General features: G+C 36.6%; 1 protein-coding gene across 1 annotated transcript in view; it reads left to right on the top strand.

Moving 5' to 3' along the window:
• CWF19L2 (CWF19 like cell cycle control factor 2) overlaps positions 1–14,965 on the top strand; it is a 192,226-nt gene that overhangs the window by 50,900 nt on the left and 126,361 nt on the right. Inside the window, exons 6-7 of the mRNA XM_007455881.1 lie at positions 1,082–1,175; positions 6,342–6,347. Of these exons, the coding sequence (XP_007455943.1) occupies positions 1,082–1,175; positions 6,342–6,347 (100 nt within the window). The remainder of the gene's footprint in view (positions 1–1,081; positions 1,176–6,341; positions 6,348–14,965) is intronic.

The following is a 14,965-nucleotide window of genomic DNA, read 5'->3' as shown; positions in this document are numbered from 1 at the left end:
GCCATTATTTCTAATAATTGCCATTATTAGTTCTAAGAAGCATTTTCTGACCCCTTAAGTCAAATTGGGTACCCCTAGTATATGTTTCTATAGCAGTCTTTACTTTCATAGCACTCTTCTATATTAATATTGCTTGTCTTTCTCCTTTCTCAAGGCCATAATTTCTTTGATGGTAAGGACTATGCCTGGCTTATTAATTATAGCCCCAGTACCTGGCATAGTGCTTGGAACATAGTAGACACTTGCATTGTGACTAGGCTACTGTCATCTTTTTCCTGATTACTGCCACAATCTTCTTACTGGTTTCCTACCTATAATGTTGCTTTTCTCCAGTCTTTTCTCCACTCTGAAACCAGTTTGCTCTTTGTGTAACACAAAGCTGATTATGTTTATGACTTACCATTGCCCCAGCAGAAAGCTCCAATAGCAGTTTAAAGTGGTTCCTGTGGCCTAGTCCCTGATTATTCTGTAACCTAATCTCTTATTGATGTTTATTCATGCTTCTCAAGTTTTAGCCAGTCTGAATTACTTTGTTCCCTAAAGGTGCAGTGCTTTTTCTTTCCTCTTGGGCTTTATGAACATGCTTTCATTCCCACACTTGGAACCTCTTAATTCTCTTTTCCCACAGAAGAAACTGGCTAATTCTTGCTCATCCTTAGGTCTAATAGTACTCATATTACTTCCTTTAGGAAGTCTTTGATTTGTCAGCATGAGAGGAGTTTGAATTGTGTATGGCTTTAACACTCTGTACTTCTATCTTCAAGGCACTTGACAGTTACTTGTATATTGTCTGTATTCCTCACTATCTCATAAGCTAGCAAAGGCTGTGTTAGGCATATTGACTATTACATTTTCTGCATTTAGCACAATTCTGATTCATGGTAGGTATTCAAGAAAAGCATTGAATGAATGTTAATTTAGACATTATTTCCTGCAAGTTGGAAAAGAGTGTGTCTTAAGAGTTTTTAAAGTATTTCCTTAAGGTTACAATTGTTAACTGAGTCTCAGGTATTTAATTTATTAATATATTTTATGGTGGGGTTATTTTAAAATTGTGACCTCTGAAAATGTTTTGTTCCAGTTCAGACTGCTGGAAAGAGAATTGAATCCATACTGGAAGGATGGTGGGACAGGTCTTCCACCAGAAGACTGTAATGTGTCATCAGTTACTAAAGGTATCTTCATATTTTGATTGTAGCCACACAGGCATTTCTTATAACTTGGTATTCCTAAGGGAATCAACTGAGTCTGCTAGTAGATTGGCAAGATGTATTATGAATTCCAAAAATGAATAATATTCTAAATCAGATTTTGAGATGTATTAAATCTAAATTTTATCACTAGTTATTATTTAAATATTTCTGCTTGATGCTGTAATTTTGATCTAGTCTGCAGATATCTGTGTCTGTTTATGTATTTGCAAAACAGTGATGTATATTGATTATCTGATGTGAAATTTGTATGGTTTTATATTATGAGCATCTATGGATTATTACTAAAGATTCAGTTTACATATAGGAAAGCAATGATAAAACATGCAGTCTTTTAAGGCCTCATTTAAATTATTAGTACTTGGGAAGATTATTTTAACTATAATATGTTAGCAAATTTATTAAATATTTTTATACTCAGTAAATGTTTTTATATTTGAGTTTATATTTTGAATGGATTAATGAAAAGTATGGTTCTGTAAGGATGTAATCCTTTGGTTTGTTACATTCTATAACAAAATGTAAAAAGTATTCAAGCTCTGAAGTTTCATGAAAATGATGTATAAATATTAAAGATGGTGATTTCATATCTTCAGAAATTCTTACTTTGCCAGCATTTACAAATTTTATTGATGTTAGGATAGTGCTGTTACTTTCCAGCAGATGGAGACAAAATACTTGTGTCACATATTCATACCTTTCACCATAATTTTAAAAAATACTTATATGCCAATTAAGTGTTACATTGACAACTCAGTGAAAAGTTTGATTAATTACAATTAACCCAGTATACACATAGTAGTATTATAGATTATCTTTTCATCTTAGTCATTTCTCAGCAGAATGTTTTCCTGCTTTTTATACATAGTTTATTTTTATTTTGGCCATTTGTTATATTCTTTTGTATTTTATGAGAGATGTCCCTGGAGCCACATTATAGGTTCCTTTTTAATTTATATTTATTGGTTTTACTGAAGTTATTAGTAATTATAACCTTTTCTTTATTGCCTTTCAGCTTGGGCAATAAAGAAATGTCTCTGCTGGGCTATATAATAATAACTGTAGTCATATAAGGCTCTTTTTGAAATACTGATGTTTAGAAATTTAAGAGTTTGGGAATCATAAGTTTTCTCAGTGAACCATTATTATGTAGGGCTGATCCAAGCTTTTGCCATCCTTGTTGTCAGAGGACAGTCAGTAAGTTCATCTATGGGGAAGACTTAGAATTGGCAAATCCTGTTTTTGAGTATATGTAGTCAGCAGGTTCTTAACTTCACTGATTGGAGAAGACCCAAAGTTCTACCTTAGGTAGTATCTTTCAGCTTGCTGAACCAGTAGAATCAAAGACACTAGGAGAAAAATGACCTTACATAAAGGTTTTAGAGAGCCTTTCTCCCTTCCCTTTCATATAATGCTTTCACCATTTCCCTTTCTCATATTTAATTAGAAGGAGAAAGAATGACAAAGCTCTGAATGTCTGTCAGAGGTTCAGATCCCAGAGCTGAAATTAAGCTTTAAAAAATGATTTGTAGGTTTTTCTGCATATGCAGATAGTGTAGTCATTCTCTTTAGACTAGTGGTAGAGTTGAAACTGAGGCACCTAAAAGTGTTATAAAAGTAGTATTAAGAGGTATGTAGAGGTGCTATAGTGTTTATATTTAAGGACTTAGACTTTGGAGTTTGACTTCTTGGGATTAGAATTTTGGCATTTCCACTCATTAGTTCTGTGATTTGGGGAACGTTTCCTGACTTCTCTGAGCCCAGTTTAAACATTGTAGTAGGGAATAATGGTATTACCTGTCTTATATGGTTATTATGAGGATTTATCACAGAATCTGGAATGTAGTAAATACTTAATGATGTTGTCAAATATTTGTCCTAATGATGAAATGTTTTGAGATTTTATCAACAGGATTTTTGGTAATGATTGAGGTGCCGTATACACAATAACTAATTTGTTACTCTTGATATTTTTTTCCTTAGAGAAAATTAAGTAGAAAAATAAATAAAATTTCACTGTCCATACAAAATTATCTTAAATCATATTTTAGTAATGGGAATATTTGTACAATTTTTAAGTTTACAAAATAACACGTTTTTGTATCAGTTTATTTTCAATAGCAGCCATGTGAGGGTAGCAAAGTAGATGTCCCAATTGTATAGGAAGCTAATACCTAATGTTCAGGAAACTAAGGCTGAAATTGGTCAAGTTATTTGCCTATAGTCATATGAGTAGTACTAGAACCCAGGTCTTCTGATTTTAGTCTAGGGTTAGTTACTCTAGGTTTTCATTAGAAGACTCTGTTACCATGTAGTTAGTAGATATTCCTGCTTAAAAACTCTGTATTTTTGTTCATCCATGTAGATTATTTTCCCTCTTTAGTTTTTGGCTTTCTCTTACAGAATCTTTTGAGAAGTTGTTTCAAAGTTGATTTAAATCAACTGCCTTATTTTGCAGACAAAGAAGCAAAATTTAAAGGAGTTAATGACTTGCTTGCGGTCTTACAACTATTTAATAACAACAGCAAGACTAAAATCTAGGTCTCCTGATATTCAGTTTATTGCTATTTTTATATTATCCTGTCTTCTGAGAAAAATGAGGATGTAGCCCAGATTCACTTGGTTGTATTTTGTCTATAATAATATAACTTTTAATTATGGAAGCATATACTCAGTCTCTGAATTTTTGACTTACAAAAAACAGACTTCAGGTACAGGTATATATTAAGTGCTCCATACCAGTGAATTTACTGTAATTATTTGATATATCTTTATCTCAGATAGGACAGGGACCATGCCTTATTCATGATTTTTTTTGTTTGTTTTTTTAAAAAAGTTACTTTTTAGTGAGTAGAAAAAATTTTTTTTTTTTTGCGGTACACGGGCCTGTCACTGTTGTGGTTTCTCCCGTTGCGGAGCACAGGCTCCAGACGTGCAGACTCAGCGGCCATGGCTCACAGGCCCAGCCGCTCCGCGGCATGTGGGATCTTCCTAGACCGGGACACGAACCCGTGTTCCCTGCATCGGCAGGCAGACTCTCAACTACTGCGCCACCAGAGAAGTCCCCCCTTATTATGTTTTGATTTCCTTCTGTGTTTAATAGATTTTCATATTCATAGTAAGTGTTCACAAAATATTTGTTGGATTGAATTTCTTGATAGATGGTTCTGTAGTTGGTATTTTTTGTTTGCTTTTTAAATATTCAATTTGGTGAATTCTCTTGTTATAAATATTTTATTATTGCTATTGTTGGGGCCCAGGGTACGTTGCCCCAAAGTGTGCCTCAATGGCATATTGATTATTTTGAATTAAAGTTACTTAAGAAAGAGCTGATGCAAGAGGGACACTTTGAGCCTCCTCTCTGTCTTCCTGAAAGTAGGGAATAAATTGCATGTGAAAAATGAAAATAGAAGGAAATTCTTATCAACAGAGATAGTGAATTTGAGGTCAAAAAGCCTATACAAACAGACCTTGTTACTTCTTTAATTTATTACCCCAAGCCCAAACTCAGTTTAGATTCTTCACTAATTAAGCACCCAAAGCCTAAGTTATTTTTGTCCTATAAATTTCTTATAAATTTAGTGTTTCTCTGTCTAAAAAGTATAAAAACTGGCTCCTTTGGTCCCTTCTTAGGTCCCATTTCTATGAGAACTCCATGAGCATGAATTAAAATTTTCACTGTGTCCATCAGTTTGTCAGTAGATAACTCCTTGGAATAAAAATTTTAATTATATAGCTAGAACATTAACATGGGTGTTATTTACAGTGGTTGTCTCTTATCACTGTGTAAATTGCAGATTTAGACTAACTTCCTTGAGTAGCTGCATTGTTAATTTTGAACTCATGGAATATATACATTAAAAAAAGAGCAAGAGCAAAATAAACTTAAATGAAAAGTGAATCATTGAGTTAACTAGAGACCTGGATTTGAAGTACACAGTATTTTAGGCATGTAAAGTAAGACCCGTTATCTTAGAAGAGATAGCTTAGTGAAGATAAACTTTTGAGATTTGTGTGAGGGACAGAATTAATTTCAGAATTGAAAAATCTGTTTTTTTTTAAAGTAAACTTTTAATTTACGTTCAACACGTATATAGAAAAGTACACAAATCGTTAGTATACAGACTGATTACAGTTGACCGTTGAACAACATGGGGGTTAGGGGCACCTACCCTCTGTGCAGTTGAAAATCTGCATATGACTTTTAGTTGCCCCTCTGTATTTGTGAATTCAACCAAACATGGATCCAGCCAACTGCAGGTTGTATATATTGTAGTATTTGCTATTGAAAAAAATCCAAGTGTAAGTAAACCCACAGAGTTCAAACATGTTGCTGTTCAAGGGTCAACTGTATTTTTACAAAGTAAAAACATCTGTGCAATTAGTGTACAGTTTAAGAAACAGAACATTATTATCATCCCAAAGATTCGCTTTGTGGCTCTTCGAGTCACTGTGCTCTTGCCAGAGGGTTCTGGCACCAAAATTCTGCTTTGCCTGGAATCATATACTATGCCCTCTTTTGTTTCCTGCTACTTTTGTGCCCATTTTCAGATTCACTTGTGTTGTTGGGTATATAGTCATTTATTCTCATTACTATGTAGTAGTCTATTTTAGGAACATATATATCATAATCTATAATGTATATTCATTTTACTGAAGATGGACATTTGGGTTGATTCTAGGCTGGGATTACTGCAGGTTTCTTGCTATGAAGATTCTTGTACATGTCTTTTGGGGTCTCTGTATTTTGTGGGTTATAGAGCTGGGGTGATCTAAACTAGTTCTGTTTTTGAACAAGGAAAATCAGGAACAGTTTTGATTTATTTATTGATTAGATTTCCTATATGCAAATGAAAAGTGTGATGTATATAGAAGGAAATATAAGCAGCCTAATAAAGTTTGTTGGAGGCATTCAGATTTCCATAGTTGGTAATCACAGCTAGAATAATTTGTTTCATTGTTATTATAGTTCTGCGTTAATATCTGCATTATTATCTATGATAATACAGATAGTTCTGTATTATCTGTAATTTCCTTATTTGTTCTTTTTTAAAAACTTAATATATTTTATTTCATTTATTTATTTTGAAAAAACATTTATTGGGGTATAATTGATTTACAATGTGTTAGTTTCAGGTGTACAGCACAGTGAATCTTTTACACAAATACATATATCTGCTCTTTTTAAGATTGTTTTCCCATAGAGGCTATTACAGAGTATTGAGTAGAGGACGTCCTTATTAGTTACCTGTTTTGTATATAGTAATGTGTATGTGTCAATCCCAATCTTCCAATTTATCCCTCCCCCACCCTCACCCACTGGTAACCATAAGTTTATTTTCTACCTCTATTTCGGTTTTGTAGATAAGTTCATTTGTAGCCTTTTCTTAGATTTAACATGTAAATGATATCATATGATATTTGTCTTTCTTTGTCTGACTTAAGTCACTAAGTATGAGAATCTCGAGGTCCATCCATGTTGCTGCAAATGGCATTATTTTTTTTCTTTTTTATGGGTGTGTAATATTTAGTTGTATATATATGTACCACATCTTCTTTATGCATTCCTCTGTTGATGCACATTTAAGGTGCTTCCATGTCCTATTTACTATTACTATTGTAAATAGTGCTGCAGTGATCATCGGGGTGCATGCATCCTTTTGAGTTCTGGTTTTCTCCGTATATATGCCCAGGAGTGAGACTGCTGGATTATATGGTAGCTCTATTCTTACTTTTTTGAGGAACCTCCATACTGTTCTCCATAGTGGCTGTACCAGTTTGCATTCCCACCAACAGTGTAGGAGGGTTCCCTTTTCTCCACACCCTCTCCAGCACTTATTGTTTGTAGACTTTCTTGATGATGGCCATTCTGACTTGCGTGAGGTGATACCTTATTGTAGTTTTGATTTGCATTTCTCTAATAATTAGTGATGTTGAGCATCTTATCATGTGCTTTTTGGCCATCTGTATGTCTTCTTTGGAGAAATGTCTATTTAGATCTTCTGCCCACTTTTTGATTGGTTTGCTTTTTCGATATTGAGCTGCAGGTAAACTTTGGAGATTAATCCCTTGTCAGTTGCTTCATTTGCAAATATTTTCTTTCATTCTGAGGGTTATCTTTTCAACTTGTTTATGGTTTCCTTTGCTGTGCAAAAGCTTTGAAGTTTAATTAATAAATTAACTAGGTCCCATTTGTTTATTTTTGTTTTTATTTTCATTATTCTAGGAGGTGGATGGAAAAAGATCTTGCTGCAGTTTATGTCACAGAGTGTTCTCCCTATGTTTTCCTCTAACAGTTTTATAGTATCTGGCCTTACATTTAGGTCTTTAATCCATTTTGAGTTTATTATTGTGTATGGTGTTACGGTGTGCTCTAATTTCATTCTTTCACATGTAGCTGGCCAGTTTTCCCAGCACCACTTATTGAAGAGACTGTCTTTTCTCCATTGTATATTCTTGCCTCCTTTGTCAAAGATAAGGTGACTGTAGGTGTGTGGGTTTATCTCTGGGCTTTGTATGCTGTTCCATTGATGTATATTTCTGTTTTTGTACCAGTACCATACTGTACCATAGTGTCTTGATGACTGTAGGTTTGTAGTACAGTCTGAAGTCAGGGAGCCTGATTCCTCCAGCTCTGTTGTTTTTTTTAAACATCTTTATTGGAGTATAATTGCTTTACAATGGTGTATTAGTTTCTGCTTTATAACAAAGTGATTCAGCTATACATATACATATATCCCCACATCTCCTCACTCTTGCATCTCCCTCCCAACCTCCCTTTCCCACCCCTCTAGAAGCTGCTTATACTTCATTGCAGCTTACCCTTCTGCCTCCCTGTGTCCTCAAGTCCATTCTCTACGTCTGCATCTTTATTCCTGTCCTGGCCCTAGGTTCTTCAGAACCATTTGTTTTTAGATTCCATATATATGTGTTAGCATACGGTATTTGTTTTTCTTTTTCTGACTTAACTTCACTCTGTATGACAGACTCTAGGTTCATCCACCTCACTACAAATAGCTCAATTTTGTTTCTTTTTATGGCTGAGTAATATTCCATTGTATATATGTGCCACATCTTCTTTATCCATTCATCTGTTGATGGACATTTAGGTTGCTTCCATGTCCTGGCTATTGTAAATAGAGCTGCAGTGAACATTGTGGTACGTGTCTCTTTTTGAATTATGGTTTTCTCAGGGTATATGCCCAGTAGTGGGATTGCTGGGTCGTATGGTAGTTCTATTTTTAGTTTTAAAGGAACCTCCATACTGTTCTTCATAGTGGCTGTATCGATTTACATTCCCACCAACAGTGCAAGAGGGTTCCCTTTTCTCCACACCCTCTCCAGCATTTATTGTTTGTAGATTTTTTTGCTGATGGCCATTCTGACTGGTTTGAGGTGATACCTAATTGTAGTTTTGCTTTGCATTTCTCTAATTATTAGTGACATTGAGCATCCTTTAATGTGTTTGTTGGTAATCTATCCTTCTTTGGAGAACTGTCTATTTAGGTCTTCTGCCCATTTTTGGATTGGGTTGTTTGTTTTTTTGATATTGAGCTGCATGAGCTGCCTGTACATTTTGGAGATTAATCCTTTGTCAGTTGCTTCATTTGCAAATATTTTCCCCCATTCTGAGGGTTGTCTTTTCGTCTTGTTTATGGTTTCCTTTGCTGTGCAAAAACTTAAGTTTCATTAGGTCCCATTTGTTTAGTTTTTTAAAATTTCCATTTCTCTAGGAGGGGTGTCAAAAAGGATCTTGCTGTGATTTATGTCACAGAGTGTTCTGCCTATGTTTTCATCTAAGAGTTTTATAATGTCTGGCCTTACATTTAGGTCTTTAATCCATTTTGAGTAGTTTATTTTTGTGTATGGTGTTAGGGATGATCTAATTTCATTCTTTTACATGTAGCTCTCCAGTGTTCCTAGCACCACTTATTGAAGAGGCTGTTTTTTCTGCATTGTATATTCTTGCCTCCTTTATCAAAAATAAGGTGACCATATTTGCATGGGTTTATCTCTGGCTTTCTCTCCTGTTCCATTGATCTATATTTCTGTTTTTGTGCCAGTACCATACTGTCTTGATTACTGTAGCTTTGTAGTATAGTCTGAAGTCCAGGAGCCTGATTCCACCAGCTCCATTTTTCTTTCTCAAGATTGCTTTGGCTATTCAGGGTCTTTTGTGTTTCCATACAAATTGTGAAATTTTTTGTTCTAGTTCTGTGAAAAATGCCAGTGGTAGTTTGATAGTGATTGCATTGAATGTGTAGATTGCTTTGAGTAGTATAGTCATTTTCACAGTGTTGATTCTTCCGGTCCAAGAACGTATCTCTCCATCTGTTTGTGTCATCTTTTACTTTTTTCATCAGTATTTTATAGTTGTATGCGTAGCAGTCTTTTGTTTCCTTAGGTAGGTGTATTCCTAGGTATTTTATTCAGTTTGATGCAGTGGTAAATGGGGTTGTTTCCTTAAGTTCTCTTTCTGATTTTTTGTTGTTAGTGTGTAAGAATGCAAGAGATTTCTATGTGTTACTTTTGTATACAGCAACTGTACCAAATTCATTTATGAGTACTAGTAGTTTTCTCATAGCATCTTTAGAATTTTCTATGCATAGTGTCATGTCATCTGCAAACAGTGACAGTTTTACTTTTTCTTTTTGGAGTCCTTTTATTTATTTTTCTTCTCTGATTGCTGTGTCTAGGACTTCCAAAACTATGTTGAGTTGTAGTAGCAGGAGTGGTCATCCTTGCTTTGTTCCTGATCTTAGAGGAAATGCTTTCAGCTTTTCACCATTGACTAATTGTTAGCTGTAGATTTTGTTGTATATGGTCTCTTTTATGTTGAGGTAAGTTCCCTCCAAGCCCACTTTCTGGAGTTTTGGGTTTTTTTGGTCATAAATGGGTGTTGAACTTTGTTATAGTTTTTTTCTGCATCTATTGAGTTGATCATATGGATTTTATTCTTTAGTTTGTAATGTGGTGTATCACGTTGTTTGATTTGTGTATATTGAAGAATCCTTGCAACCCTGGGATAAATCCCACTTGATCAGAGTGTATTATCCTTTAATGTGCTGTTGGATTCGATTTGCTGGTATTTTGTTGAGGATTTTTGTGTCTATGTTCATTAGTGATATTGACCTATAAATTTTCTTTTTTTATGGTATCTTTGTCTGGTTTTGGTATCAGGGTGATGGTAGCCTCATAGAATGAGTTTGGGAGTGCTCCTTTCTCTGCAATTTTTGGGAAGAGTTTCAGAATGGTACGTGTTATCTCTTCTCTAAATGTTGGATAGAATTTGCCTGTGAAACCATCTGGTCCTGGACTTTTGTTGCAAGATTTGTAATCACAGTTTCAATTTCAGTGCTTGTGATTGGTCTGTTCATATTTTCTATTTCTTCCTGGTTCAGTCTTGGAAGCTTCTCCCTTTCTAAGAATGTGTCCATTTTTCCAGGTTGTCCATTTTATTGGCAGAGAGTTGCTTGTAGTAGTCTCTTATGATGCTTTCTATTCCGGCGGTGTCTGTTGTAACTTCTCCTTTTTCATTTCTAACTTTATTGATTTGAGTCCTCTCCCTCTTTTTCTTGATGAGTCTGGCTAAAGGTTTATCAATTTTGTTTATGTTCTCAAGGAACCAGCTTTTAGTTTTATTGATCTTTGCTATTGTTTTCTTTGTGTCTATTTCATTTATTCTTCTCTGATCTTTATGATTTCTTTCCTTCTACTAACTTTGGGTTTTGTTTTTCTTTCTCTAGTTGCTTTAGATGTAAGGATAGGTTGTTTACTTGAGATTTTTCTTGTTTTTCGAGGTAAGCTTGTATTGCTATAAACTTCCCTTTTAGAACTGCATTTGCTGTGTCCCATACATTTTGCAGTGTCATGTATTTGGTGTCGTTTGTCTCTAGGTATTTTTTGATTTCCTCTTTGATTTCTTCAGTGATCCATTGATTATTTAATAACATTGTTTAGCTTCTATGTGTTTGTGTTTTTTACAGTTTTTTTTTCCCTGTAATTGATTTCTGATCTCATAGCATTGTGGTCAGAAAAGACGCTTGATATGATTTCAGTTTTCTTAAAATTTTCAAGGCTTGATTTGTGACCCAAGATGTGACCTATTGTGAAGAATGTTCCATGTGCACTTGAGAAGAAAATGTTTTCTGCTGCTTTTGGATATAATGTCCTATAAATATCAATTAAGTGTATCTGGTGTAATGTGTCATTTAAGGCTTGTGTTTTCCTTAACTTTCTGTCTGGATGATGTATCCATTGGTTTCAGTGGGATCTTGATATCCTCCACTATTATTGTGTTATTGTCAATTTCCCCTTTTATGGCTGTTAGTATTTGCCTTATGTTGAGGTGCTCCTATGTAGGGTGCATATATTTGCAGTTGTTATGTCTTCTTCATGGACTGATCCTTTGATCATTATCCAGTGTTCTTCCTTGTCTCTTGTAACATTCTGTATTTTAAAGTCTGTTTTGTGTGAGATGAGAATTGGTACTCTCGCTTTCTCTTCATTTCCATTTGCATGGAATATAATTTTTCCATTCCCTCACTTTCAGTCTGTATGTGTCCCTAGAGCTGAAGTGGGTCTCTTGTAGACAGTATATATACATGTCTTATTTTTGTATCCGTTCAGCCAGTCTGTACCTTTGGCTGGAGGATTTGATGTATTTGCATTTAAGGTAATTATTGATATGTATGTTGCTATTGTTATCTTCTTGTTTTCAGTTTGTTTTTGTAAGTCTTTTTCTTCTCTGTGTTTCTTGCCTAGAGAAGTTCATTTAGCATTTGTTGTAAAGCTATTTTGTTGGTGCTGAATTTCCTCTTAGCTTTTGTTTGTCTGTAATGCTTTTGATTTCTCAGTAGATTCTGAATGGGAGCCTTGCTGGGTAGAGTAATCTTGGTTGTAGGTTTTTCCCTTTTATTACTTTAAATTTATCCTGCCACTCCATTCTGGCTTGCAGAGTTTCTGCTGAGATATCAGCTGATAACCTTATGGGGATTCCCTTGTATGTTATTTGTTGCTTTTCCCTTGTTGCTTTTAATATTTTTTCTTTGTATTTAATTTTTGTTAGTTTGATTCATATGTGTCTCAACATGTTTCTCCTTGGGTTAATCCTGTATGGGACTCTCTGTGTTTCCCAGACTTGGGCAACTATTTCCTTTCCCATGTTAGGGAACTTTTCAACTATAATCCCTTCAAATATTTTCTCAGACTCTTTCTCTTTCTCTTCTTTTTCTGGGACCCCTATAATTCGAATATTGGTTCCTTTAATGTTGTCCCAGAGGTCTCTGAGACTGTCCTAATTTCTTTTTTTATTCTGTTCCACTGCAGTGATTTCCCCCATTCTGTCTTACAGCTCACTTACCCGTTCTTCTGCTTCAATTATTCTGCTACTGATTACTTCTAGGGTAGTTTCATTTCATTATTGTTCATCACTGTTTGTTCTTAGATTCCTCTAGTTTTTTGTTAATCATTTCTTGTATATTTTCGATCTGTGCCTCTATTCTGTTTCTGATATCTTGCATCATCTTTACTATCATTACTCTGAATTATTTTTGGGTAGATTGCCTAGTTCCTTTTCATTTATTTGATCTTGTATGTTTCTATCTTGCGCCTTTGTCTGCAGCATATTCCTCTGTTCTTTCATTTTGTGTAACTTACTATGTTCGTTGTCACCTTTCCGCAGGCTGCAGGGTCGTAGTTCCTCTTGCTTCTGGTGTCTGCCCCCTTGTGGGTGATGTTGGTCCAGGGGCTTGTGTAGGCTTCCTGGTTGGAGGGACTGATGCCTGTGCTCTGGTGGTTGGAGCTGGGTAGGCAGGACTGTGGCAAGAGCTGTATTTTGGGGTGTCTCGAGCATAGGATGACTTTTGGTAGCCTGTCTGCTGATGGTTGGGGTTGTGTTCCTGTTTTGCTGGTTGTTTGGCCTGAGACATCCAGCACTGAAGCTTGCAGGCTGTTGTGGGGAGCCAGGTCTTGTTGCTGAGATGAGGACCTCTGGGAGAGCTCACACTGATTAATATTCCCTGGGGCCAGGAATTCTCTGGAGGTCCAGTGGCCAGGACTTCATGCTTCCACCACAGGGCTCAGTTTCAACCCCCGGCTGGGGAACCATGGAAGAACTTGCAAGCCACATGGTGTGGCCAAAAACAAACAAACGAACAAAAAACAACAAAAAAACCCAGAAAAGAGACAAAAACCAAGAGAAACAGAAAATCAAAAGGAAGCAAACAAAACCAAAAAGATCCCAAAAAGCCCCACAAATAATAAAGTAGACAACCACCAACCAAACAAAAATACCTCAAAATGAAAACAAACAATAGAAACATAACTAACAAAAACAAAAGAAAAACAACACAAAAAGCAAAGACTACAAAAAATAAACACACAAAAATGACAAGAAAACAAAACGAAACAAACAGAAAAAGAGAAAACTCCAAAACAAAAAAGAAAAAAAGAAGACAAAAAGAAACAAAAATAACAAAACAAACAAAAAACCCCAATAGACCAATAAAAAATACATTTAAAATTTTAAATGAATTAATTAAAACAAAACAAAACAACACAAAATAATTCCCTGGGGGCTCTGCTATCAGTGTCTTTGCCCCCATGGTGAGCCATTTCCAACCTCCACCTCCCCAGGAAGCCCTCAAAGACCTTTCAGGTAAGTTTCTGGACCTGCTGTGGGCAGTGTGGTTGCAACAGATTCTGACCTGCCCCAACTCCCATGTGCACATGTCCCCAAAGTCCACAGCTGCCAAAGCTAGACCCATCTCAGTTCTGGGAGCACTCATCTATTCAGTTGTTCTGCAGGTGTTGGATATACCAGGCTGATTATGGGGGTTAAATCTGTGGCTTGTGCAGCTGCATGGAGAGATTTTAATTCCTCTTCCTTAGTCGTACAGCCGTGGGGGCTCAGTTTTGGTTTCAGTCCCATCTCGGTGTGTGGGCTAACCTCAAGCATCTGCTCTCCACTCAGGCGAGTGGGAGCAAAGGCAGCAACTGAGTGGGAGACTCTTACTTGCTTAGGTGGGATTGTCAACAGGTGGTGATCGATTGGGGCATGCCTGCTTGCTCAGGCAGGAGGGAATAAGGTGCCTATGACTGGGGCATGTGGACTTGCTCAGGTGTGAGGGGGACAAGGTTGCAATGACTGGGGTGTGGGCACTCTGTTGGGAATCCCTCCCAGTGGCCATGGAGGCCAGGGCTGGTGTGTGGGGAGAGAGGTTGCGATGGGGGCCCCGCCCCTTGTGTGCCACTCAACAATGGTGCCTTGCTTCTAAGGCAGTCCTACTTCTTCCAGGAGCATTCCCAGCTGCAGAGCTCCTCACTCCCATCCCTTCAGGCCGTATCCACACAGCCAACAGCAGTCCTCTCCCTGGGTCTGCTCTCCTAACATCTTGCGTCAGCACCCAGCCCCTGCCCACATTGGCAGACACCCATCTCAGGCTGAGGTGCGCAGGGCTGTGGTACAGACTGTCCATGGAAGTCTTGTTCTCTCCTGACTGCCACAGATCAGCCACTGCCCTTTCTTACAATAGCCCCTGAATCCACCCCTCTATTTCAGCATATTTTGCCACTGGTAAGGGGGCCTCCCTGGGTTTGGTAATCTCTCCTCTCCTTCAGCTCCTCCCCAGGAGTGTGGATCCCATCCCATTTCCTCTTTTCCTTTTCTTCACTTTCTCTCCTTTATCCTACCTGGTTACACAGGGATCTTCTCTTGTCCTTTTAGGCATCCAGGATCCTTTGCTAGTGTTCAG

The sequence above is a fragment of the Lipotes vexillifer genome, unplaced genomic scaffold, assembly GCF_000442215.2.
Source record: "Lipotes vexillifer unplaced genomic scaffold, Lipotes_vexillifer_v1.1 scaffold1581, whole genome shotgun sequence".
In the NCBI taxonomy this organism is placed as follows: domain Eukaryota; kingdom Metazoa; phylum Chordata; class Mammalia; order Artiodactyla; family Lipotidae; genus Lipotes; species Lipotes vexillifer.
The sequence above is the reverse complement of the archived record's forward strand: the minus strand, read 5'-3'. Positions and strand labels throughout refer to the sequence as shown.